This window comes from Pagrus major, chromosome 4 (genome assembly GCF_040436345.1).
Source record: "Pagrus major chromosome 4, Pma_NU_1.0".
NCBI classification, from domain to species: domain Eukaryota; kingdom Metazoa; phylum Chordata; class Actinopteri; order Spariformes; family Sparidae; genus Pagrus; species Pagrus major.
Window position 1 is genome coordinate 19,770,727 of NC_133218.1, and position 24,583 is coordinate 19,795,309.

General features: G+C 38.0%; 1 protein-coding gene across 1 annotated transcript; it reads left to right on the forward strand.

Moving 5' to 3' along the window:
- Positions 1–6,720: 6,720 nt before the first annotated feature.
- LOC140995082 (ephrin-B2a-like) lies at positions 6,721–16,160 on the forward strand. The gene is made up of 5 exons (XM_073464995.1): positions 6,721–6,830; positions 7,896–8,179; positions 10,534–10,626; positions 13,905–14,021; positions 15,784–16,160. Exons 1-5 carry the CDS (start codon positions 6,721–6,723, stop codon positions 16,158–16,160), a joined length of 981 nt encoding a protein of 326 aa, XP_073321096.1.
- Positions 16,161–24,583: the final 8,423 nt, after the last annotated feature.

Here is a 24,583-nt window from a genome sequence, read left to right on the forward strand (position 1 = left end):
TCTTACAGCAAGCACGACACTAATTCTAAGCAGATCTTTTATTTAAAGTGCGTTCACAAATGTTCAAAAATGAAGTATACTTAAACCAGACAGCATGCAGTCGAAATATGACCTATTTTTGAGGGAACACTATGATGGATACCATTCTCCCACAACGCAATACACAACATAAATGGAGGAACAGCTCACAGGTGGCAAAAAATAGATAAATTGTGGGTGGTTGGGAGACAGCTCCAAAAAGATCTCGAAGAGCAGAAAAATAAGAATGAAATCTTTGACATTTTACTTTCTATTTGTGAAGTTTAACTTGCTGCAAACATCCGTTTGATGGATGTCTGACGTCACAGGATTAGTGTTTAGTACAGTAGTACATATAGAATTAGATGGAATTTGGGACGTGCTTCAGTCAGGCAGTAGTTTGTACATCGTAAATACACACTGCTCAAGCCATGCGTGTCCTCTGTTTTCCTGTCAAATCTTTGATGCATTATATTTGAATTCAAAGTCATGATGTCAAACTGCCAACATCTTAATGTCAATCTCCACTGTTGTCATCACAGGTGACATAAATGTAAATAACCTTTTGAAATCCAGGAAACGTATATATTTTCTCTTCTGTAGGCAGCATTTACATAAAAGATAAATGGCATCTTACTGCAAGTTTGTTGCGTGATGTTCTTTTTTCTTTTTTAATCAGTCATACTGCGAGGAGGGGAATTCACATGAGTCATGGGCAAGTGTATAAAAGGGATGTTAACCCACATTTTGCTTTACTGTTCGATGGAAGAGAGAGAGAGAGACACACACACGGAGGGTGAGGAGAAGACAGAAGAGGAGAAAGACACCAGTTGCTGAAAAAGGAAGTGTTGTTGGTTTACTCAAGAGCCAGGTTAGTAACCACCCGACTACCATGACAGCAAACACACACAAACAGAGAATTACTTCCTGACAACACCTCAACTTAGATTAGCATCTTGATTCTCAGCCAGAGTCGACGTTGACAGCACCTGCTACATCCTGTTAGAGCTAATAACGTCTAATACAGACAGAACTTTACACTCGTCCAGGTTCCTGAGTCTGCACTCTTAAGCTCTTCAGTCTGACAGCCCCTGTAGAGGGTCACAAACATGGTTCAAACCCACAAAGATGGATTTAATAATTCTTAGGCTGAATTACAGGGTATGGTGCATAAAAGGTAGTCATACAAAAATGGATAAGTGACGTCTTAGATAACTTGAAACCTAAGTTGTTTAAGGGAAAATGTAAGGAACACAGTGAGAGAATTGTTGTTAAAAGTGCTCAATGTGTATCAAATGTTTATCTAGTGCAGTGTTTCTTTGTTTTCTAATTAATGAGGCAATTGTTTTTTCACAGAAAGTAAAAAAAATATGTGCTTCAGTCAGTTAAATGAAAGTTTTCTTGTAATCCATCCTCCAAAATCTTTGCGGTGGTAATTGTAATTTAGGTTACCACAAGTCACAACAATAACCAGTAACTGATTCATGAATGAAACACTGTTGTTCAAACATATAAATCATCTCTCAAACCCAGCCAGTGATCAGTGCATTTGTCACCCCCTGCAGGACATCCTCGACAGCTGACAGCCGACAGAGAGGTAAGAATGTGGATGATGAAACAGCCGCCAAGTCCTTGTCCCAGGTTGAGGTTAATGCTAATCGTGATAGGGGTTGTTCATCACCAGACACCTAACATGTTAGCATTAGCTTTACTCTGGGAGACCTCACAGAAAGACCAACGTGGCTGCATCCAACACTGAAGTCATCCTGCATCTGAGGGATACGATGCCTGAGTGGACTAACATGCACACAAATGAAGATGTGGAGATGCTGCAGTCACATGAGGAGAAGCACGTTTGAAGGACCAGTGTGCAGGATTTAGGGGATCTATTAGTTGAAATGGAAAAGAGTACGTATAATTATGTTGTAACTGGTGAGTAACCATGACCCATTAATGAAAGTATTGCAATATTTATATATATATAAATAGTATGAACTGGGTGAATTATTGAAATGCAAACTGAACATGTCCTACTGCTGCAGTTTCACATTAAAAGATTTTAACTGGCAAAAGATGAGTTGACTATTATTATTAAGTAGTAGTCACAGAAAATGCACTGTAATTAAAAACAGCAAACGGTATTTGCAGACAGAGGTTCAGTTGGAGATACTGGAACAAGAGGGAGCAACCACAGTGAGGTTAGCAGCAGCAGGCAACAGGCTGCACACCTTCAGCTTCTCCGTGTGATAACTCCTCTCACTGTGCCCTGCAGTTTGCAGGCTCATGCAGCATACATCAGGTGATAGAAAAAGGCTCATTATTGCCTGACTTCTTTATTAAAACAACAATAGTTAGTTTGGCTGCAGCCTGAATTCTGTTACTTATAGCATTAAATCGAACTTACTGTTACCCTCTATAACCACAGGTGTCCTCAAATCAACCACTGAAATCTTTGAAATTGTTATTTTAAACAGAACATGATTTAAAATGTAAGTCCACATAGGTTTATCAGTTGCTGTACTTCAGTACAATTTTGAGGTAGGCCTACTTGAGTATATCCATTGTCTACTTTACTTCCACTCCACTACTTTTTGGCAAAGTAGCAAATATTGTACTATTTACATCACTTTATTTAATATAGTACATCATATTTAATATGTATAACTTTAGTTACTACTTTGCAGATTATACGCTGTATCAGAGCCAAAGCAGCACATTTTGAAATTAATTTATATTGGCAATCAGATTTAATAAAAAATTGTTTTAAAAAACACTGAATCCGAAATCCCGAAGCCAGAAATATGTTAAATATTTGATACAATAAATCAGCCAGGTGGGTTATTAGTGGACCCAATGCATACAGTATATACATACATGTAGATGTAAATGTAAATGTAAATATACAATTTACTGAAGGATGGAGGATGAGGGTCAGGGAGGGAGACAGTCGGCTTGACACCATGTGCCAGCCACAGCTGATTATCTGTGATTCCCAGTTGTCTTGATGGAAGTTTATAAAGCTTCCCGGGGTGAAGTGGTCACTGCAGAGGTGAGTGTTAGTGGTGCTCTTCAGCTCCCCATCAATGTAGCACAGGACAAAATTAATCCACCTCTTCTTCAACTCCTCATCTTTTGGAAATTTAGATAAAGTGGTCGAAATTCTGGCATCCAGCAAAGATGCATTCACGAGATGTAGATGTAGCTAAGGAAAAGATGGAGAAGATGGTGTAATAACTTGAGATCGAGCGAGAGAACTGAAGATGCTAATGATGCTTCTCATTTTTATAACGCTGCAGTGTATGCTGGGTATTGGCTCCAGCGCATCATTGAGCCCTGAGTTAAGGCGACTTAACATTTATAATGTTTTTGAAACAAATCTCTGAATTCATACATTTATTGCCAGAAAATTACTTTTGATTCTGAAATATGTTTAATATCAAATACTTTGAGACTCTCACCTTTTACCAAAATACTACTTTAACATGACATCTTTACTTTTACTTTTTACAACACTAACTATATAAAAGAAGTGCTGCAAAGGCTATATTTGGACATTGACAGCTGCCAGTATGGTTTGACACTATGCCATCCAATTTTTTATTGTTCATACAAAATGATTTAAGGGTTAGGAAAATCCTCATGCTTCATAAACTCAATAAATAATTTACAACGACTGGACAATAAATGAGAACAAAATGTTAAGAACCGACTGTTTTTTGTTCTTAAGAGATACACTGTATGTATTTCACAACATGATATTTAACATCAGTTTTATGATGAGTCGAAGGGGATTTTCACTGATATGTCTTACTCATGGTGATTTCTGATTGTAGCAGATTATAATCTGCACCCTGCTGCTTCTTAATTTTCTTAATTAATTAGCTCCACCAGAGATAACTATCTGAAACTGCAGCTCCTTGAGACAAAAGAGAAAAAAAACAACTTCTTAATTCAGTTGAGAAATCTTTTAGGTGGATTCAGACGGTTCCTCTGATATCTGCCTTTATGTTGTGTTTTGCCTTTTTGCCTTTGCCTTGGAAAGCATATCACAGCTGTGTGCATGGAAATAAAATCAATCTCAAAGATCTGAGGGTTGTGAGTGTGAAGTTTGTTCTATATAATTTTGTGTGAGGAAACATCACTGCATCTGCTTCCTCTGTGTAGTCCATGTCAACAAAACTCGAGGTTTAAATGAATTATAAATATGAAAGATGTTGCCAGGACTTTGAACACACACACAAGAGCGCAGTCGATTCGAGATAGAAATACGTTCATTTTCTGTGCAGTTCTGCTGTCATTTGTGTTGCTTTAGTCTTGTGACAGAAGCTCTGCGTAATCTTTTAAACCACTTTGTCATTAGTTCAGATCCCCCAAAATGAGGGGATTACTGCCTTGGCTCCTTAAATGCAGAATATACAGGATTTTAAAGAAAATCCACTCCAACCCATCCATCCGATAACGATTTCAGATGTATTGATCCATACTGAAATAAAAATCGTGATAAAACATCGTGCTTGGGATGTAGTGGAGGATTTACATTTGTAGATTTAATTCAATGTTCAGAAGCAGATGACCTGATCTCATTAAAGTCTTTGTGCCCTTTGGGTTCGTTTAAGGTGATCACTGAGTCACAGCTTTCATTCATCTTTTCGATTCGTCACCACATCAGTGTTTCCCCCCCGACGGGACAGACCGCATTACTAATCAAATCTGTACTCTCTTGTCCTGAACTTCCTCATATGGTTACATAACTGAAAACAAGTTTTGAATAGGTCTCATCAAATCGCCTTAGAATTTAATTGTTTTGGGTTTTTTCTTAAAACACAGTTAATGTAAACTGACTTTATAAACGATATCCAGACATCTGTTGCAGGAAAAGCCATGCAGCCACAGAAAAATATATCTTTTTTTTTTTAAAGAATATTGTCATTATGCTTTCTAACACATTAAAACAAATACAGACAGATCTGTCCACAAGAAATAAACATCTGATTTAAATCCATATAAATGATGCACATCTGACATTTTATCATCAAAGGAATGAAAGATATCACATTTCCCCATGTATACTTTAGCAAAATCCAGCCTTTTGAGGCTTTATATCCTGTATTTGGGTGTCTATTTTGTATGTTGTAAGCATAGAAACCTTTTGTGTCATCTCATCTCTTGTTATTTCATTGCTTCATTAACTTTAATTTGTTTCACCTGGTATGTCATTATGTGGGTCATGTGAATGCCTCCTATTAAATAGAGGGTTAAATAAAGCAACCAGTCATCTTCTCTTTTTGAGGTTTATAACACTTTGTAAATGGTTAACATATACTGTGTAGTTCATCTATATACATTATGTATAGAGCATTTCAGTGTCTGTTAACAGTGAAATAACTATAAACTAAAGTTTATATCAACAATGGTTTATTATACAATGTTACTATAACTTTTAAAGTATTATAAATAATAGGATATTCTAAAAATCAGTTTATTATGGGTAATAATCATCAATGCAAACTACAGTATGTTTCCAGACACAACACAGACAAAACTCCCTGCTGTCTACAAATCACATGCGCCCCCTCCTCCACCAAAAATCCCCTTTATCATAGGCCTATAAGCTGTCAGTGCAGACAATTTTATTTATATAACCCAAAATCAAAAAACTGACTCAAAGGGCTTGACAATATATTTAACCTTTGGCCCTTAATTTGGATTTGATATGATAGAATATGCTCACAGAGATGCATAGCCATACTTTTGTAAGAGTAAAGATATCATGTTAGGTTGTAACTTTGGTAAAAGTGAAAGTCATCCAAGCGAAAAGTTCTTGAGTAAAAGTCTTAAAGTATCTGATGTTCGATAAGTATCAAAAGTAATTATCTTGCAATAAATGTGGTACAAGTAACATTTAACATATATTTACATGTATGTATATACTTTATACCATCGGTTGACTGATCATCAGCCTGGCTGATTATCAAATCCAATATTCAGCATTTTTCTGATTGTCTGAATCATGGTATTTTTTTTCTTTTTTCTTCTTTGTTTTAGATGGTTTTCTGCTTTTAAGTCAGATTGCCGATGAAATAAGTTGCTTTAAAAATGTGCTTCTGTGGCTCTGACGCAGCATGTAATCTGCAAAGTAACGAGTTACTTAAGTAATCAAATAAATGTAATGGAGAAAAAGTATATTCGCCTCCAAACTGAAGTGGAGTAGACTCAAAACTTGAGTAGATATAATTAGTTATAAAAAGAAGAACTGATGTAGATATAGATGTTGTGATCTTCTTTTAGGCTTTAGGTGTTGAGAAGAAGAAGAAGAAGAAGAAGAAGAAGAAGAAGAAGAAGAAGAAGAAGAGGAGGAAGAGGAAGAGGGAGGGGGATGAAACTGTGCCAACCAGCCTCGCTCTCCCCTACGTATGAGCCTGTTGTATGGGCGGACCGGTCAGTCAGCTGATCACTAAAATACTCCACACAGTCTCTGTCTTCCAGACATGGATTTCGTCACACGAATGATTTTCTAGCCAATTACGCACAATGTGGAAATTTTCATACAAGTGCAGGAGGGAGACTCTTAACTTGGAGGGACCTCACTCAGGAATGAGTCCTCTGCGCACACCTGGAGACATGCAGAGGCAACACGTTTTATCCGGTCTCCTCTCAGTTTTATGATACCGAGCCGCTGTGGACCTGCGTTTGATTCCTGTGATGGGGAGAATCATCACATGGAGCCGCGGTGCCGTGATCCTGCTGGCCATCATTTGCTCATGTCGTGCCGTCACTCTGGAGTCCATCCACTGGAGCATCTCCAACACAAAGTAAGTGGATCAGTGAGCCTCACACTCAAGAGGTGGATCCAACTTTCTGCTTCATGTGACCTAATTAATAAAGTTGATCAGAGGAGATGCAACCATGTGGCAGAAAATCATGACTATTTGAAATCTAGAGCTAAATTAATTAATGAATTAATTAATTGATTAGTGGATGGTAAGAACATTGTTTGCCAACTATTGATGACTAATGGATCATTTCAGTCATTTTTTCAAGCACATTTTCTGGTTCCAGCTTCTTTAATGTGAGGATTTTCTGCTTTTCTTTGTCATTTATGTGAGTAAATGAAGAATCTTTGTGTTTTGGACTATTTGTTGGACAAAAGAAGCGATGTGAAGATGTCACTTTGGGCTCTGGGAGGCTTTTTTTTTTTTTTTACATAGTATAGACTGAACAATTAATCAATTGATGTGATAATAATCTGCACATTAATCATAATGTAAAAAATTAATTAATCAATTTTTGGACCTATACAGTTTTAGAAATGTGTGAAATTCATCCATCACAAGATCTTGTCTTCATGTTACGTATTTTGTTTGACAGTCGCCCACAGGCAAACAATCAACAACAAAGAGACAGAGCGCCCGATACCATACTACATTTGTAAATTGTTGTGCTGAGATGAGAACAAAAGCAGCAAATTGCCAATCTAAAAGTCCGACAGTTCAAGGAAAAAAGAACTATGTAACCAAAACTGTTACTAATGAAATGTTACACAGTGCATCTTTAATTAAGACGAAGAAAAGCAGCTAATCCTCACAACAGAAGCTGAACTGAGGAGATTTCTGCTTAGAAAATTGACCCAAAGGATTAATCAGTTATCGAAATAGTTGCATTTGATTATCCAACTAGTTGTCTAAGCTTTAAAGTTAATTATCTTAGGTTTTTGGGCTGTTACTCAAACAAAACAAAAGCAATTTAAAGATGTCACCTTGAGCCTTTTATTCGCTATTTTCACATTTCTAATTTGTATTTCCTGGGATAATGAATAAAGGAGGTCTAGGAGCATTCAAAAGAAGGAAATGACACACTTTATCTTGTCTCACACACAGGTTTAGTCCAGGTCTGGGTCTGGTCCTGTACCCTCAGATTGGGGACAAGATGGACATTGTGTGTCCCCGGGCAGACGCTTCCTCAGGGGGTAGGGAGGAGTTCTACAGAATCTACCTGGTCTCTCGGAGTCAGATGGAGAGCTGCACCATCGACAAGACGGACACGCCCCTGCTGAACTGTGACAAACCTCACCAGGACGTAAAGTTCACGTTCAAGTTCCAGGAGTTCAGCCCCAACCTGTGGGGTCTGGAGTTCCTCAAGGGGAAGGACTATTATATCACCTGTGAGTGTGTAAGCTCACAGCTCATGTTCACCCTGTGCGTCTCAGTGTTGTAAGGGCTTGTTCAACACTTTAAAATCAGTAGAACAAGCTGCTGGTTCCTACAGGTGGAACAGCGTTTGAATCAGTGCTAGCAACTGTTTTCTTTTTTTTTTTTTTCCCCTCCTGGGAGGACGAGGGAGCCATCGTCCTCGGCTCTCTCTCACTTTGTCAGTTTGCGTGAGAATCAAAAAATGTGGCCTCGTTATTGGGTTGAACCAACATCTTAGTGGCAAGTGATGCATGAGATAGAGAGCAAGTCCGACCGTGTAGCCTCATCCACCTCCCCGCACTCTGACAGCACACTTCGCTCTGGCAGCCCAGTGTGATTTCAAGGGCTTACATGCCCCAAATCACACAAGGCTTTTACAGCATCAGGCAGATTTGATGGGAGCTTTCATGGCAACGAGGCTTGTGGCCTGTGAGATGTTGTTATCTGACCTAAATGCTGCTAACAAGTCTAAGTGTGTGTGTGTGTGTGTGTGTGGGAGTGTGTGGGAGTGACAGGGGTGAACAAGAGTTCTTCCTTTGCGTTTGTATGGGCTTGCGTGTATGTGTGTTATAGTGATTGATAAATCAGTTTCATTTAAAACTAAGAGCAACATTGTGTAACTTTTTTTACCTTAAAATAACAGCTTCAAAATCATTTTTGTTAGTACAGCCTCTTGTAATAGGCCCCCTATCACTTGTTTCTGCACTATGTAACTTCAGTGAGAGGGTTGGATCACAGCGTTACATACATGTTTACTTCAACATACAAGTTTTCAACAAACAACATTGTTATGATGTAATGAGTTTTGTTTGTAGTTAGCACCTACATTACGTCTGACAAATTGTTACAGACCTGGGATTTGTATTTACAACAGTGGTTTTCCACTCAGAAACGGACGGACGGGGACGGACGGACCAAATCCACACAAAGTGCCAATTTCTACATAATGTTGCTTTAACTCATTTTGTTCACTTCCCGTTTTTGCATCTAAAACTGAAACAACCACTTAATTCAACAAGAACTTCAATCAGAAACTCTTGACAATCAATTATGTTCATGATTATGTTTTCATTGGTTAAAGAATCGTTGTGTGTTCGTTACCTCAGAATGAGCCTTTTACATTTACAGATGGAGCGGCTCGTCTTCCTTTGACTCCACCATGTTGCACTGCCATGTTTCTACAGTAGCCCAAACACTGAATCTAGAGAAGGTTGCCTGTTGCATTTTAAGCAGCCAGCGTAGAGGAGGGTGAGACGAAGGTTTTTTTTCGTTTGTGGCAATCAGCAAACCGACTGCTAGAGTCCTTTACGCCGCTCCTTTAATAGTTTAAGTCATTTATTGTTGAAAAATGTTTAAAACATTTCTCTGGTCCCAGGTTCTTAAAGGAACAGTTCACCTAAAAATGAAATGTTTGGTGAAGTTTTGTTTTCTGAAAAACATTTTGAGTTGCAACCCGGGCTGCACCAGATGATTCATTGTTTTGTCTATAAAATGTCACAAAACTGGGGAAAATCACAAGTTCACAGAGTCCAGCGTGACGTCTTCATATTCCTATTTTTATTCGATCAACAGTCCAGATATTTGCTTGACTATCACATAAGTCAAACAAAGTCAGCAAATCATCATATTTAAAGGAACAGTTCACTCAAAAATGAAAATTCAGTCATTATCTACTCACCCCCATGTCGATATAAAGTTTAATGAAGTTTTATAGTCCGCTAAACATTTCTGGAGCTTCACAGCAAAACAGAGTTGCAGCATTCTGCTAAACAACTGAAGTAAAACAAGGACTTGTAAAATGTAAAAGGTCCATACAACTTGTCTGGTGTAATCTTAAAACAAGTCCCCATCTCCTTCAGTTGTTTAGGAGAATGCTGCAACTCTGTTTTGCTGTGAAGCTCCAGAAACGTTTTGTGGACTACGAAACTTCACAGGACTTTCCTTTGGCATCAGGAGGAGTAGATAATGACTGAATTGTCATTTTGTTTGCCTTTTGTGGTTGTAAAGCAAATCTTTAGATTTTGGACTTCTGATTGGCATCTTCCCCTGTTTTCTTTAATTTAATAGACAAAACGATTAATGACTTAATTTTGTTGCATCTTCTGTGGTTTTATATCTGTGATTATATGTTAAGTATGTAACATTATTGTGTGTGTTTGCCCTTTTCTTGCCTCCGTGATGCAACATTCGGCAACTGGGCAACGAAACCGTAATGCACTGCTGGATCATCTTGTTTTATGATGATCGCGTGAAATAAAAACTGAAAACGTTCAAACAATTATACTTTAACGTTTGCCCCCTCCCTCCCTCTCTCTCTGTGTATCAGCAACCTCTGCAGGCTCGCTGCACGGTCTGGATAATACTAATGGAGGGGTGTGTAGAAGCAAATCCATGAAGCTGGTGCTGAGAGTCGGCCAGAGTGAGTACTTTGTGTTTGTGTGCCAGAGCTGAACGTGTGAATGAGAGAGAGAGAGGTATTAGACAAACAATCCCAGTACAGCAATCACAGCAATTGTTAATAATTCTGTTTTGAATTTTGGTGACGCACCAGTACCACCTCCTCTTTGGATTTACTAAGTGGTCAGATAATCTCGATCATCTATTCAGTCTCTTGAAGAGAGATTGCCGTCGTGAATTATCTCAAATCCCTAATTCAAACCGCTGGCAGCTTAAGGCCATCAGCATTATCTTGCATGCGATCATTCGGACAGGCTGCAGTCAATAATCTTTTTTTCCTGTATTAACATCAGAATAGGCAATGGTTGTTCATTTATCATTTCGTGCTGAACACACACAAACAAAGCAGATTCTGTCCATTTTCACTGCCTTCACTTTAAATGTCCACGACTCTATAATGCGATACTCATACAGAAACACATTGTTTTGTATTTCTTACAACTACCAATACAAAAAGATGAAGGTGATATTTGTCATTCTTTTTAACCTTATATGAGGAAACAAACATTTAAAGTGTGCTCCTTTCAGCACGTTTTGTATGTTGGTGTGCGGAGCTGCACAGTATCGGATAAATTAAACAGATGCTGTGTTTGTGAGCGTGTTGCTCAAAACTTTAAAAGCTAGAAAAGTTAAGAGTAATTTTTTGACCTCAGAAATGTGAAGTATTATTCATATAAATTATTCAAAGGTTTGAGTTGGAGATGAAAAATATTGTGTGCTTCTAAACTGATCATAACTGAAAGTTGGAGGCTGTTTTTCCTGCTGTGTTTACAAACACTACTGATGTAAACAAACCTTTAATCAGCAACGGGAGACATTAATAACACAGATTTGGTCGCAATCTCATGTTAATCTCTTCATATATTAAAAGTCCTGTCAATCAAACTGGGTTTGCACTTTCCGGTCTTGTGTTTTACATTTTGGAAGCTTCACTCTGTTTAGATTTGGATTTTATACATTTATTTATTTGTGCATTCAAGCTAAATGTGGTGCGAAATTCTATTAATGCCAACGGTGAATGAATGCGCTGAAACAGAACAAGCAAACACATTTTAAAAAAAATGCTCATTAAATCTATTAATACATTGAAATGAGATTACAAGAAATCCTGAATGAAAGAAAATTCTCATTTATGTTATCCATAGTTCGCTTGAAGGCCATAAAACATGCGACATGCGTGTCATGCGATTTCTTGGTTATAATTGGTTTCGTAACTGCTCAGTGTCCTTCGCTGACAGAAGATAGTATTATTCTATGGTTTTCATGACTCACTGCAGTTATTATTATTGTGGAGTGCCTTCTTTGTTTGCAGGCCTCAATATTTTCCTTCAAACTTCCATCTTACCCTACGAAAGGGGCACTCCAGCTCTTTATTGTTGTAAAGCTGAAGGGCATTCAAGAGATTTAAAAGCAGTGGTGTATTCACACACTTTGCTTAACTAAAGCAGTGTTAAAAAACTCCATACAATTAAATGTCCTTCATGAAATACCCTACTCAAGTATTATCAGCAAAATATAACACAGTCAAATATAAGTACGACTAGTTGTTTAAATGATTATAGTCCAAAGAGCCACTGGATAAATCTAAAGGGTTGTGAGATTATTATTGGGAGGTTAAAAAAGAAAAGAAATAAAAAATGAAATCGAAGTTCTGCTACACTAATTGATTTTCGTGTTTTTGGAGTTTGGATAAAATGTTTGCTTTGTTTTGTGAAATATAAAATTATTTTACCTCTTTGGGCCTTGAATGGCTATATAAATAAAACTATCTGAGAAGTTGAAAATGTCTGACCTGCTAAAATCTCATAGACCAGTAATTACCAAAGTGTGGGCCGTGGCCCCTTTGTGGGCCTTGAAGGTACTGCAGCCGGGCCACAAAAGTAAATGAAAAGTTTTTAATGTTCAATTTTGTTATTAAGTTTGAAATTACAAAAAATATTCATGATTAAATATTTACATTTAAACAATAATCACAACTGATAAAACAGGATAGTTAAACTATGTGTTATTCTTTCTTTGTTTGACCTATTTTTGTCCAGTGTTGTGTTGAAGTGTGTTTCCCAATAATATATGTGCAACCTACTGGCCTGAGCCAGCGGCCAATGGCATTGCAGCAAACACAGTTCCAACAGGAATGCAATAACATTTGACTTGGGAACAGACTTCAACATCGACATGTGTATTATATGTTGTGAACATTATATGTTGTATTATATGATGATGGGAACAGAGTTGTGATTAAAAGAAGACGATTGTTGTACCTAGGTATAATGACAATACAGAAATCTTAAATCTTAAAAGTTTGCAGATTTGCTGACTTCAAATTGAGCTGTATCATTCTTAGGTTTGGGAAATGGTGTCGTAGACAAATTAAATGTGAAATGTGCTTTTTTTTGTAACGAATCACAAAGCAACAGAAGTGGAAACAGCTGGTCTAATATTTAATCATGTGTTGCATGTATAAGCTTATCATATTGTTCTTTACGTAAAATTTCATTGTGAAAGGTAAAGAGTCATGGTTAAATAAATGTAGTGGGGTAATAGTACGATATTTCCCTCTGACATGTAGCATAAGTATAGTAGCATAAAATGGAAATACAAAATTATACTTAACTACAATTTTCCTCACTTTTCCCATAATGCAATTATTTTGTTAGACTCTCCTGGCCTTTAAATGTATTAGTGCCCAAAGTTCATGCTCCCTGTTTTTTAATGCAGGGCTTCTGTTTAACCTTTATTTATTGAACCAGTAACTCTCTTGAGATATCTACAAGAGACACCTGGCCGAGTCAGATACAATAGGTTTTGCATACTTACATGAGGTTTTAGAGAAAAACCTGAATTGGATGCATTCAGTTATGAATGTGCACGCAGAGAAATGAAAGCATTAGTGATAGTTTTCCCAGTCAAGCATAAAACAGAGTCATAATTGTCACTCGGAACAGAAGTTTTTGTGGTCTAATTAGGTCAGAAAATCGTTTCTCTTCCTCTCTGTGGGATGTTTTTCTACTTTTTTGAATGAATGTTGAGTAAAAAAAAAAAAACCCTATTCTTGCTTTGATTCTGATTCACTAATGATTCACAGACATCATTATAGTTACAGAAGGACCGTTTTAACATGATATAAACCCACCTTAACAGAGATGACAAAAACACCACATGCAGTGAAAATGAGGAGGTGTGAGGTGTGGTGCTAATAGCCATATAATGTCATTTCAGCTGTGCTGCTTTTTATTTCAGGTGCTTCCGATCCACCTTCAACTCTCCAGGAGTCCCCCACCAGATTTCCACCTAAACGACCCAAGACCAAGACCAAGGACACCTCAGAGAAAGAAAAGGATACAAAAAGCAAAACAGGTATGAAGACAAAGTGGATTTATTGCCTGGGGAATTTGTGCAGACTATATAATGACTTTGTTGCTTGAATGAGTATTTACAGCAGCAGGATGGTGTATGTGGGATAAACTAGAGTTTGGATCAGTGGCTGTCAGTGATTTAAAGTCTATGTTATTTGAGGTAAAGAGCCACAAACATGCAGAAACACTAGCATACTGTAGTCCTTTACAGGCGGATATATGTTTGAACTTAAGCTCCCAGAAAGGGAAAGATCTTCCTCTACTTCTTTATCCTATATGCATTCTATGAATCTGCATACAGAGTTTTTCAGTATACATTTTACACAGGTTTTACATATATGGTGACAAAATAAAGTATACTCAAACCAGACAGCATGCAGAGTAAATACAATACATTTTAGAGTGAGCTGTTGATGGACACTATTCTCAAACAATGCAATGCACAAGAACAAGGTCAAAATCTAGATGGTAACCACAAGTTTTCAAAACTCTCAGAAGATTTGTATGTGTTGTATTTCTTATTGTGCAAGTTGTAAAAAATAGTTATGTATTTAATGTGACAATGCTGTGGTTAACATCTGGTTAGGTTTAGACACAGAAACACTTGGAACAAATGTTATAGTGATCTCTCTCACGAGATCTTTCCTGGGGTTGGGATGTTGGCAGTGGTGAAACAGCCTAAAAAAAATCTTGGAAAACAATAAGTATTCAATCTTGGCAAAAAAGATTTCATTTTCTGTTAATTGATTTGATTGACAGTCAGCATCGCACATTACATAATATCCTTTCAGTTTAAAATATGTATATAAATGTGTTTGTTTACCAACTGTTAAACAGTAAATGTCTATATTCTACTGTAAATAATATGAATGAACAAGTGCAAAACATGTTGTTCGGCACAGATAATCAGGTAATGTGGGGGCTTTACAGATCCAGTCTAAAGCCTCCTGAACTGCTCACAGACTCATTGGGCCCGCCCTGATAATATCAAACACATTTGATATTTATGAGTTTAAATCTGGATGATTACATCGGTACTTTCCGAGCCAGACCACAACAACCAGTGACAAAGTACGGAGCCGCTGACGGTGCTGCCGAGGCTAACGTTAGCTAGCTTGCTACTGTTGACAGAAATTTAAAATCTCACCTCCTGTTTAGGCTGAAGACTCGTTTAACCCTCTGCTTTTGTTTTTTCCCACTGCACCGCGTCACTCCAGAAAATTGACGCTCCACGCTTACCTCCATTTTGTTTACATCTGCTTCCCCATGAGATCATGTGAGCGGCAGCTTCAGTCTGCAGAGCCATGAAGCCAGAGCGCCGAAGCCACGCCCGCGCTGCTGCACAGAGCGGTGGTCGCTGTTTATTCTAAATTTATTATCATTGAATGTGTCGCTTGTTTAATTGCAGCGCTTCGACTCTGCACTTCCTTGGTTCCTCACCTAACCTGTGAAGTGTGAAGTAGATCAGATGAATGGTTCTCGAGATTTGTGAACAACAGACAGAGTTTCTGTGCTTATAGATAATAGATTTGGGACACAGTGCCTCTACTCAAACCTTCCCTCAGTGCCACAGAAAGGCACAATGCTGTCTAACAGTGCAACACTAAAGATGAGAACATATTCTGACGGATCAGCTCCACCAGGGCATAAACTGAGTGTTTTTTTAAATCTCTGTGTCGCCTGTCCTGGTTTACTCTTTCATCTCACTTTCTCTGTCCTTTTCCCTGTCTGTCCTCTGTTTCTCATGACAGACACAGACTCAGAAACGGGACAAACAAACCCCAGTGGCAGCGGTGGCCCTGAGCAAGGACTGTTGATTTGGGTTGTCTCTGGCTCTGTGATCTTTCTTCTGGTCATCATAATTCTGCTGGCCGTGCTGTGGAGGCACCGTCGCCGTCGCTGTGTCCCAGATAACCAGCAGTCAGCCTCGGTGTCCCTCAACACTTTGGCTGCGCCGAAGCGGGACAGCATCAGCAGCGACAACAACGGCTCGGACCGCAGCGATGTTGTCTTTCCTCTGCGGCCTTCTGAAAGCATGATCTGCCGTCATTATGAGCGTGTGAGCGAATACGGACCCCCTGTGTACATAGTTCAGGAGATAATGCCCCAGAGTCCCACCAACGTCTACTACAAAGTCTAATGTTTGCTGCTCGAGTTCTGGAAGATAGACTGTTGGGGACACACTCAGGCCACAGTCGATGACTAAACACTTGCATTTCTTTACGTTTAAAGTTTGTAGTGTGTGTGAAGGAAAGTCACATGTCGGCTGATCTGAGAGGTGCTTCACCGGCCAGATATTGACGTTATCCCTGTGTTAAATTGAATCAAGTGCACAAAGTGCTGTTGAACCTTTTTGTCTTCTTGACATATTGAAGAGACAATCAGAGAGGAAGGTGTTTGTATTATTATACTCAGCTTCTTGTAAGCGTGTGGCAAATGCCAGAGATGGATTCTAACTACATTTACTCGAGTACTGTTCTTCAGAAGATTTTTTCATGACACATTAGACCTTCGCTACATTTACACACACAAAAACTACAAAGAAGTTCAAAGATATGATGTCTTGTACAAAGTGTAACCATTTTAAATTTGAGGTCAATTTTTTAAATAATGAATCACAGACTTTGATAAATGATTGAATAATTAGGTCCCTTTTCATGCAAACAGAAGCTGAAACATTTTGTGGTTTCAGCCTCTTAAATGTGATGATTCTCTGCTTCTTCTTGTTTTAAAGGTGCATTATGTGGTTTTGGGGAAGAAACTTTAATCAGAAGAGAAAGATCTTCATTGACTGATTCTTTATGCTTTAACGAACTACATAAACAAACTGTTTTCGTTTTCACGACTGAATAAACAAACTGACCTTAAAGGACAACACAATGTCATACTGTTTAACTTTGTTTATATTTGGTGGTTATGGAAAAAATAAATATTTCAGAGTTTGTATTATTACCTCATTAATATTGTTAATATTAAAATTCTGAGTTTGAATTTCTTCTCCCGAACGACATAGTTTCCCTTTGAATTACAGTAAACTGAATCATTTTGAGGTTTGAACTGTTGGTTGGAGAAAAAAGTGATGTGATGTGATGCATTTCTCACCATTTTCTTATGTTTTACAAACAAAAAGATTGATCGAGAAAAAAAATCAGCTCATAAAAATCTATAACAATTAGTGTTACACTCATATGCACTTATTTTTTTCTTCTGATTTTCCTTTACTTTTTACTTTTGATATTTTAAGTAAACTTTCCTAATTTTACTTTTTATTTCAGCTTTATTTTACCAGGAATTCCCAATTCCCCCTGGTCAAGGTGGCGGGGGTACAAAATCACAACATAGTAAAATGCAACATAAAAAACATGACATACAAAAATCACAATAAAACAGGAGAACGGGTATTCAAACATAGCAGCCTTTCAAGAAAAACAACCGTACTTACATACCTCTTCTTGAGTTAGTTGAATTTTGAATTCAGGACTTTTATGTGAAATGGATGTTTTTAAAGTCTGGTATCGGTAATATAACTTAAAACATCTGAATACTTCTTGGAAATTTGTTTGTGGTTTTATTTTTCAAAGAACAGAAATCTGTAATTCCTCACTGCCACTGCAGCAGCGTCATTTGTACAGGAAATGTGCATTTAATTTAATTTATTGATCATTTTAAAAAAGATTGATGGTGCACTCGAAATAAATGAAATGTGTGAGCACTTAAATATGAATTTATCACAACTGATTTGTGAGTTTGCAATGCTGTTCGGTGAATGAAAATTATGATTCTGTGACTTTTATTAAAGTAAAGCCACCTCAAGGGATTCAACATGTAATCTTTCTGCTCCCGGGTGCTTTCATTGACATGTTTAGTATGGTTTCGCCTTCTTTTTAAACAGAAACATTTTTGAACCAGGAGGCCATGCTTAAAAAAATGTAATTACTCAAATGATGGAAATAGATTTGGTGTGAAACTTGTCAGTAGTCTCTTCCTCATTGTCTTTCTTCTCTCTGCTTTCCAAAACCAGCAAGAGCAGCCGTGAAAGTGACGGACAAACCGGCAGGAAATGAAAAGAATAAAACGGTGAAATGAAAGTTTGATTTAGACCGATGATAAATCAGAGCACAAATCCCAGCTTTCCTTGGTTACAAAATTACTAAGCAGCCCAGTGTGAAATGACTCAAGAGCAGCAGCAGCAGCTCTGCTTGCATACAGCCACTGTGGTCCCATTATGAAATTATAACCTCTTTGTTATATTTGAAGGACTTCTAGACTTCTTTTGTTGGTATATACAATTCAGAAGTTAAGAATTTTCTGCCACAAAAGCCTGATTCGGTACAGTCACTCTGTATTTTTAAATCTTCTTTATGCTCTTACGGATAGATGCTTTTTGTATGTTGGGTCTGCAAGTTTGCAATTATGGTACATATATATATATTTATATAGTATATAAGTTCCTGTTTCAGTTCCACATGCTCTTTGATGCCTCTAATGAACAGGTGTGTTGCATTGCCAAAGCTATTAACACTTCAAAATAGAAATGTAAGGTTAGGGTCAAGGGTTAGCACTATTGGAATCAGATCACGGAAACTATGGACTGAAAAATTACAAAACAAAACAAATTCACGATCGAAGGGTAATTAGGGGGGAAAACGGTTAGAGCAGCACTCTCTCCTGTCATGCAGTGTGGCAGCACCGCCTCAACTGAGGTTATAATCGTTTAATTAATCCTTTTATTTATACTGTTTATGATACATATAGCAGTGGTTCATGTAAATCAACTTTATACTCTCAACAGTTTTCTGACTGTCCAGCCGCAGGATAAAATGTTGGCAGTTAAAGTTTTCTGCAGACCACAGATATGTTCATGTGTTTGTACATGTGACATTTCTACAAATTGTGTCAAATCACATTCACATTACATGTTTATGGGCTGACTCTCATATATGGAAGAGGAGAGCGTGGAGTCACAGGCAGCGAGGCTGCCGAGCCAGTAATCACAGTTCGAGTCTTCTTTTCAACATTTGCAAATATGAAACCACTGGATATTTTTAAGTAGACCTCGGGAGAATTGCCAGCTGTGTCAGTAGATAGCAAATATTTTTGAGGGGAAGTTGCACCATCTCCAGCTGTTTTTGTGGCGACAAAACAGGTATTTTAAAGTAAAAGATGATGTTTTCGTGTCCTTAACCAAGTGGTTTTAGTTGCTCACCATAACCAGAGCATAAGCACAAGAGAAAAATGTCATATTTAATCTAATGAGACGTCAAGTTGCAACATAAAGTTTTAACTTATCTGTGGTTTTGCAGAAACTGAACTTTAGCAACATTTGGAGATCAGGCTGTTTGCGAATGATTTGGGTGGGTAGATGCTGCTCAGAGGAGCATGACTACTCATCATGACTTAATGGTGCTCATGGGATAGTGACTGTCATTCTGCAGTGAACAGCACCATGCTGAGGTTTTCACCATGTCTTGTGAGGTTGAATGGATAGAAAAATGCCATTATGCAAAATACAGTTTGTGTGAGAGAGGAGGATTTTGGGATATATTTTGTAACCTCTCAAAAAAGAGTCTTTTCTGTAATTAAAGTTATAGTGTACCCAGTAGGACACAAGATACAAAAAGGCCTGTCTATGCGTGAAAATCTCAAATTGCTTCCTCTTCAACTTCCTCTGAATCTCTCACTCACAAACATGCTCTGTAAATGTGGTGGAAATCTTTTTCCACATAAAAACACTCATCATTTAATCGTCTCACTGTCTCTCCTGTGGCGCTGTGCGTGGCATCCATGGGCGAACATGTTTCATGCTCTTTCAGCCACATCATGCCGCACATTTTCAACCTGTCAGCTTCCATGAGCTTCGTCTCCACCAGGGACACTGTTGCCTCTCAAAGCAAGAAGCCAGACTGGGGGGTCTTCAGGACATGTGCTCTGTGCATCAAACAAGGAAACTACTCAGCTCAAATTAATCAGGAAACATGCAGGAAAACATGGTAGCGAATTATATTCTGACACAGTGCACTACTTTATTTTCCGTCCTGCAGCCTGATAGATTTAATAAAGAGCTGCAGACGACAGGCGTGGATGGCCTCATTCTTACCCTGCAGCGAAAGGCAATTTCCCCTCTGGCAAGAGATGTATTTAAAAAATCTGATGGAGAATTAGAAAATGTGTCAAAGATAACTTCATCACTACTTTCTATAATTGACTTCTTTAATAGACCAACCAATTTAAACCGCTCTTTATAGGGAAACTCCTCCTCTCTTATAATGAACTGAACCATGATGTGTTCATTCCAACAATTCACTGAGGTTATTATCACTTTGATGTCGCTGGTGCCTTTCTTTATTGTGAAAAAACAATATAACACAAATTAGCTTATGACTCTGCAACACTGCCGAGCATGTTCGCTGTCCGTGTCCGTGTGTGTGTGTCTACCCACCCCCTCGCTTCAAGTGATCCTTGCTCTTGTGAGATGGTTTTGTCCTATGTGAGGCTTCACAGCTGAATAGGCCGTGGTTGGGTGAGGTGAGTTCAGTTGACCCCGGGGTCACGCGGAGACAATGGTGGCCGGGCTTCTATAGGAAGAACAAAAACAGAGACCCCCGGGCTCATGGCCCCTGTTGTGGGAGGGGCTTGGGTATGGTAGGCCATTTTAGAGAAAAGGGGAAGAAGTGGCGCTGCATCAGAGGGGATGTTTTGGATCTCAAGTGAAGACTTGAATATCACAAGTGCTACCAAGCTGTACACTTCACCTGGGGAGGCTTTTCTCTGCAGTGTTATAGTGTAGAAATAAAATCTTTATTTTCACCCTAAACAATATAAACTATCACCTGCTAAGTGTCCTGAAATTCACCTCATCTCTTCCCAGCATACAGATCTCTAGCTATCATTTGTGCACAAAGCTTGACGAGGAGGGGGGAGGTCTAACAAGGAGAGCCGTAAGCTTTTATCTGACCCCATGGGACGATGTGAAGTCTACAACCTCCCTGCCTGCCTCCACCCACCCCCCACCTCACTTCCATATGCAGAGGAACTAGCCCCACCGCTGGCTTTGTGTGGGGGGTTGGGGGTCATGACTGAGCGCTCCCACTCCCACAGTGTGCCATGAGGAGTGGAGAACAACAGATATTCTGGTATTGGGGGGGAAAGTTTTTTATTTGTTGGTTAGTTGAAGAAGAGAGTATTAAATCTCAAACCAAACTCCTTTTATTTAAGTGTCTGAGGATTTAAAACATTAACAGCAACATCAGCGTCCAGAAAAGAGATTTCACAGTGAAATGATTGCGTAATAATAAGAATGAAATGTTAAAACTATAAATGAGCGCATGGAAACAAAAACATCCCACCTCCCCTCTGAAACTCAGTGGGTTTCATAGAGCTGATTTTTGTTAAAATCAACAGACAATCCAGTGATGGGGAAGTTGTGGTTATAGTGCTTCCTCTCACAGTTGGAAAAGCAATTGTGTGACTGTACATGTGGTACAGTATTCAGTTAGCTAGTTCCCTCTGCTGGCCAGCTACCATACTGTATCACACTCACTGTTATTGTCAAATCACAGGATTTCAACAGATGAATAAAAAACTGAAGGTCAGCAGCAGATTGCTTGTCCTTCAAAAGAAAAGTTATTTGAAACTAAATTTGTATGACCTCTCAACGCAACATGTTACCGGTAACAATGAGTTTCCAATAAATATTCCAATATGTATTAGAAGGTGAAATCCCCTTTTTTGCATTTCATCAAACCTCCATTATACTCTTAACTACCCAAGGTTTGTGTTTAATTGGGGGAAAGGCCTCCAGGAGAAACCTCCAGCATTGAAGGGATCGTCCCTTGTTTCTTTGTTATCAAACTTCAGGAAAATGTACTTAAAAATGCTTCTTTTGTCATTTATTTAATTGTATTTACATCTTTGTGTTGTGAACAAAAAAAATGGTTGGAAGGATTTTATTTGACTTGTTCTTAAAGCCGCAGGGGGGGGGGACAAACCAGCAGCTTTCACTAAATGAAGGACCTTTACTTACAAAATACTGGATAATCTTTTCTCTATTTCTTCTTTGCTTCAAATAATTATTTCAGTGAGATGTGAGAAGTTTAGAGGGAAAATGTGTGTTTGGTGTAACAGCTTACAACTTAAAGATATCTGGCACATAAAGGTAAAGAGCTTTCTAATGTTTTTTGTAAGTTTATCAGGTCGTTGTATGTAAAATCTTAATTTTAAAAGTAACCTGAGCTGGCAGATTAATGAAGCGTACTAAAAAGCACAATTTACTTTTGAAATGTGTGAAAAAAGGCAAAGTTTACAGTAGCATAAAATGAAAATACTCAAGTAGAGTACAAGTACCTCAAACGTGTAATTGGGTAAATCTAATTTACACCATTTTCACCCGAAAAAATATGATAAAAATAATGGTGAGTGATATGTGCCGTTTCAGTTATACATTTTATTCATTTTAAGCTTAATAAAGCGACATAATGTCAACTTTTAAAATGATCTTTAAAGATTTTGTCTGGAAACTATTGATTGATCAAAGTGCAAATTCAAATTCCTGATCATCTGATCATTAACACATTCGAAAACAAAGAAGTTTGGGAGCTTATATTTAATACAGTCCACCAAAACGTCACAGTGCACAAGGCCTTTTAATTTCTATACATGTGGAAAAGTCAGTTTTGCAGAGTGCAGTAACATCTGAAACATGTACTAAAGACTTGTATTGATCAATGTTTTGCACCTCACTGTAAAGTACTTTAACAATTGTTTCCTTCCACACATTCAAATAAAGTTGTTCATGTTGAAGTGCTCAGAGAGAACCAGATGCAGAGGGCGTTTGGATGTTTGAGTTTGGGCCCTACATCCTGTCTGCAGGGGCCCCAACTTTGTTGCAGTACTCGACTGCTCTTCTGTTGTGGTTTGATGGCTTGTGCCTTCAGTAGTAAAGTCTCCACAACATCCAGACGTTTTTTGTTTTAAATCTGAGAAGAAAGCAAGAGCAGAGCAGGGCATGAGCGTATTATGAGCTCTCTGTGAGCATGAAATATGCAGAAAATTTGGTTCATTTCAGAGACACACAATCAGAAAAGGCAGTCATAATTATACACATTTTATAGTCCTTGTTAGTTTCTTTTGCTATAACTTTTCAAGCTTCACAAACCAAACATCTGTTATTTTGATTTGGCTGTAAGAAGAGAAGCATTTTGCCTTTGAAGCCAGGATGCAAATATGCTTTTTTACAAACTAATCTTAAAAATGGTTTAAACTTAAATCAATTGTTCCAATTAGATTTCAAACTTTTGCTTTTGGCATTTCGTTTCTTTGATCCATAGTTTATTATTATTCGGGTAACAAACGTTTTAAATAATTTGTAGGAGCTCATTTAAGCCTATTAACAATTTTTATTGACGTCCTCTTTAAGTGTTGATCAAAACTAATTGAGCAAATTTAATCCGAAACAGACAATTTAGATTCCAACCCAAACCTCATTGTTGTCTCACCATAAATAACTTTTAAATAATCATAAAGCTAGAAATTCAACTGCAGTCTAACATCAGTGTGAGCCTCTTTTTGGTTTCATGAACTGAATAATGTTTCTTTGAACATTTAGGCCTTTTCACCAAAGACTTAATATAAATTTGTATTTTTTGTATTATTTTTGATGGACCTCTGTCCTCCTGTTTACATACCCTGGGTACATGACGGGTAGGCTATCTATTTAATACATTTACTTAATTTTTGGATATGTTTACTTACTTGTTAATGTTGAAGACTCACTGAGCAACTTAACTTTATTATGGCCTGAATTGCAATTTTAAAAAACTCAGTCAAACTGAATTTCAGGACGACAAAATAAAAAATAAAATCAAAAACAAGAATCAATTTTCTGTCTTGTTTCCCTGCATGGTGGACGACAATAAAACACATGTACCTACAGATCGATACATGTGAAAACAACACATCATAGGCTGACTTGAATGTGTTGTGGAGCAGCAACAGGTTAATTAGTGGTTTTATTTCTTGTAGTTAAACAAACATACAGAGCACCTGAGGAATAAAATGAGGTCACACATGGAGAAAATGTTTACAACCCATTTATTTTGATTAAAAAAAAAAAAAAAAACAACCACGTCTTCTTCAAAATGATTAATCCTTTCATTAAAATGTGAAACTTTAATGCTCATAAAGCTGTATGACTAAGCAGGGTGCGCTCCAGTAATGCATGCATGTATATATTTTTTCAATATTAAAGGGTGTTGAAATCCGCAGTGATCCCTGTCTGTTTCCCTCTCCTTCATCGGGAGAGGTGGAGGCTGTTTGGTTGGAGATGTGGGTCGGAAGTACCGTAGTTTATGTATGCTAATAGGGAGAGTTGGGGGTTGTAGCTAGATATTTACGTTCAGTGGGAGCCGCCCTTCATTCACCCACATGGTTACCAACTGGTCGCCTTCGCGCCACTTTCCTAACCCCGCAATCATTTTTAACCAGCGTATCTGGGCTATAAATTCACTCGCGATCGGCTCGGATTTCACTTCACGTTTCGTGTTTGTCCCCCGGTAGAAAAGTTTT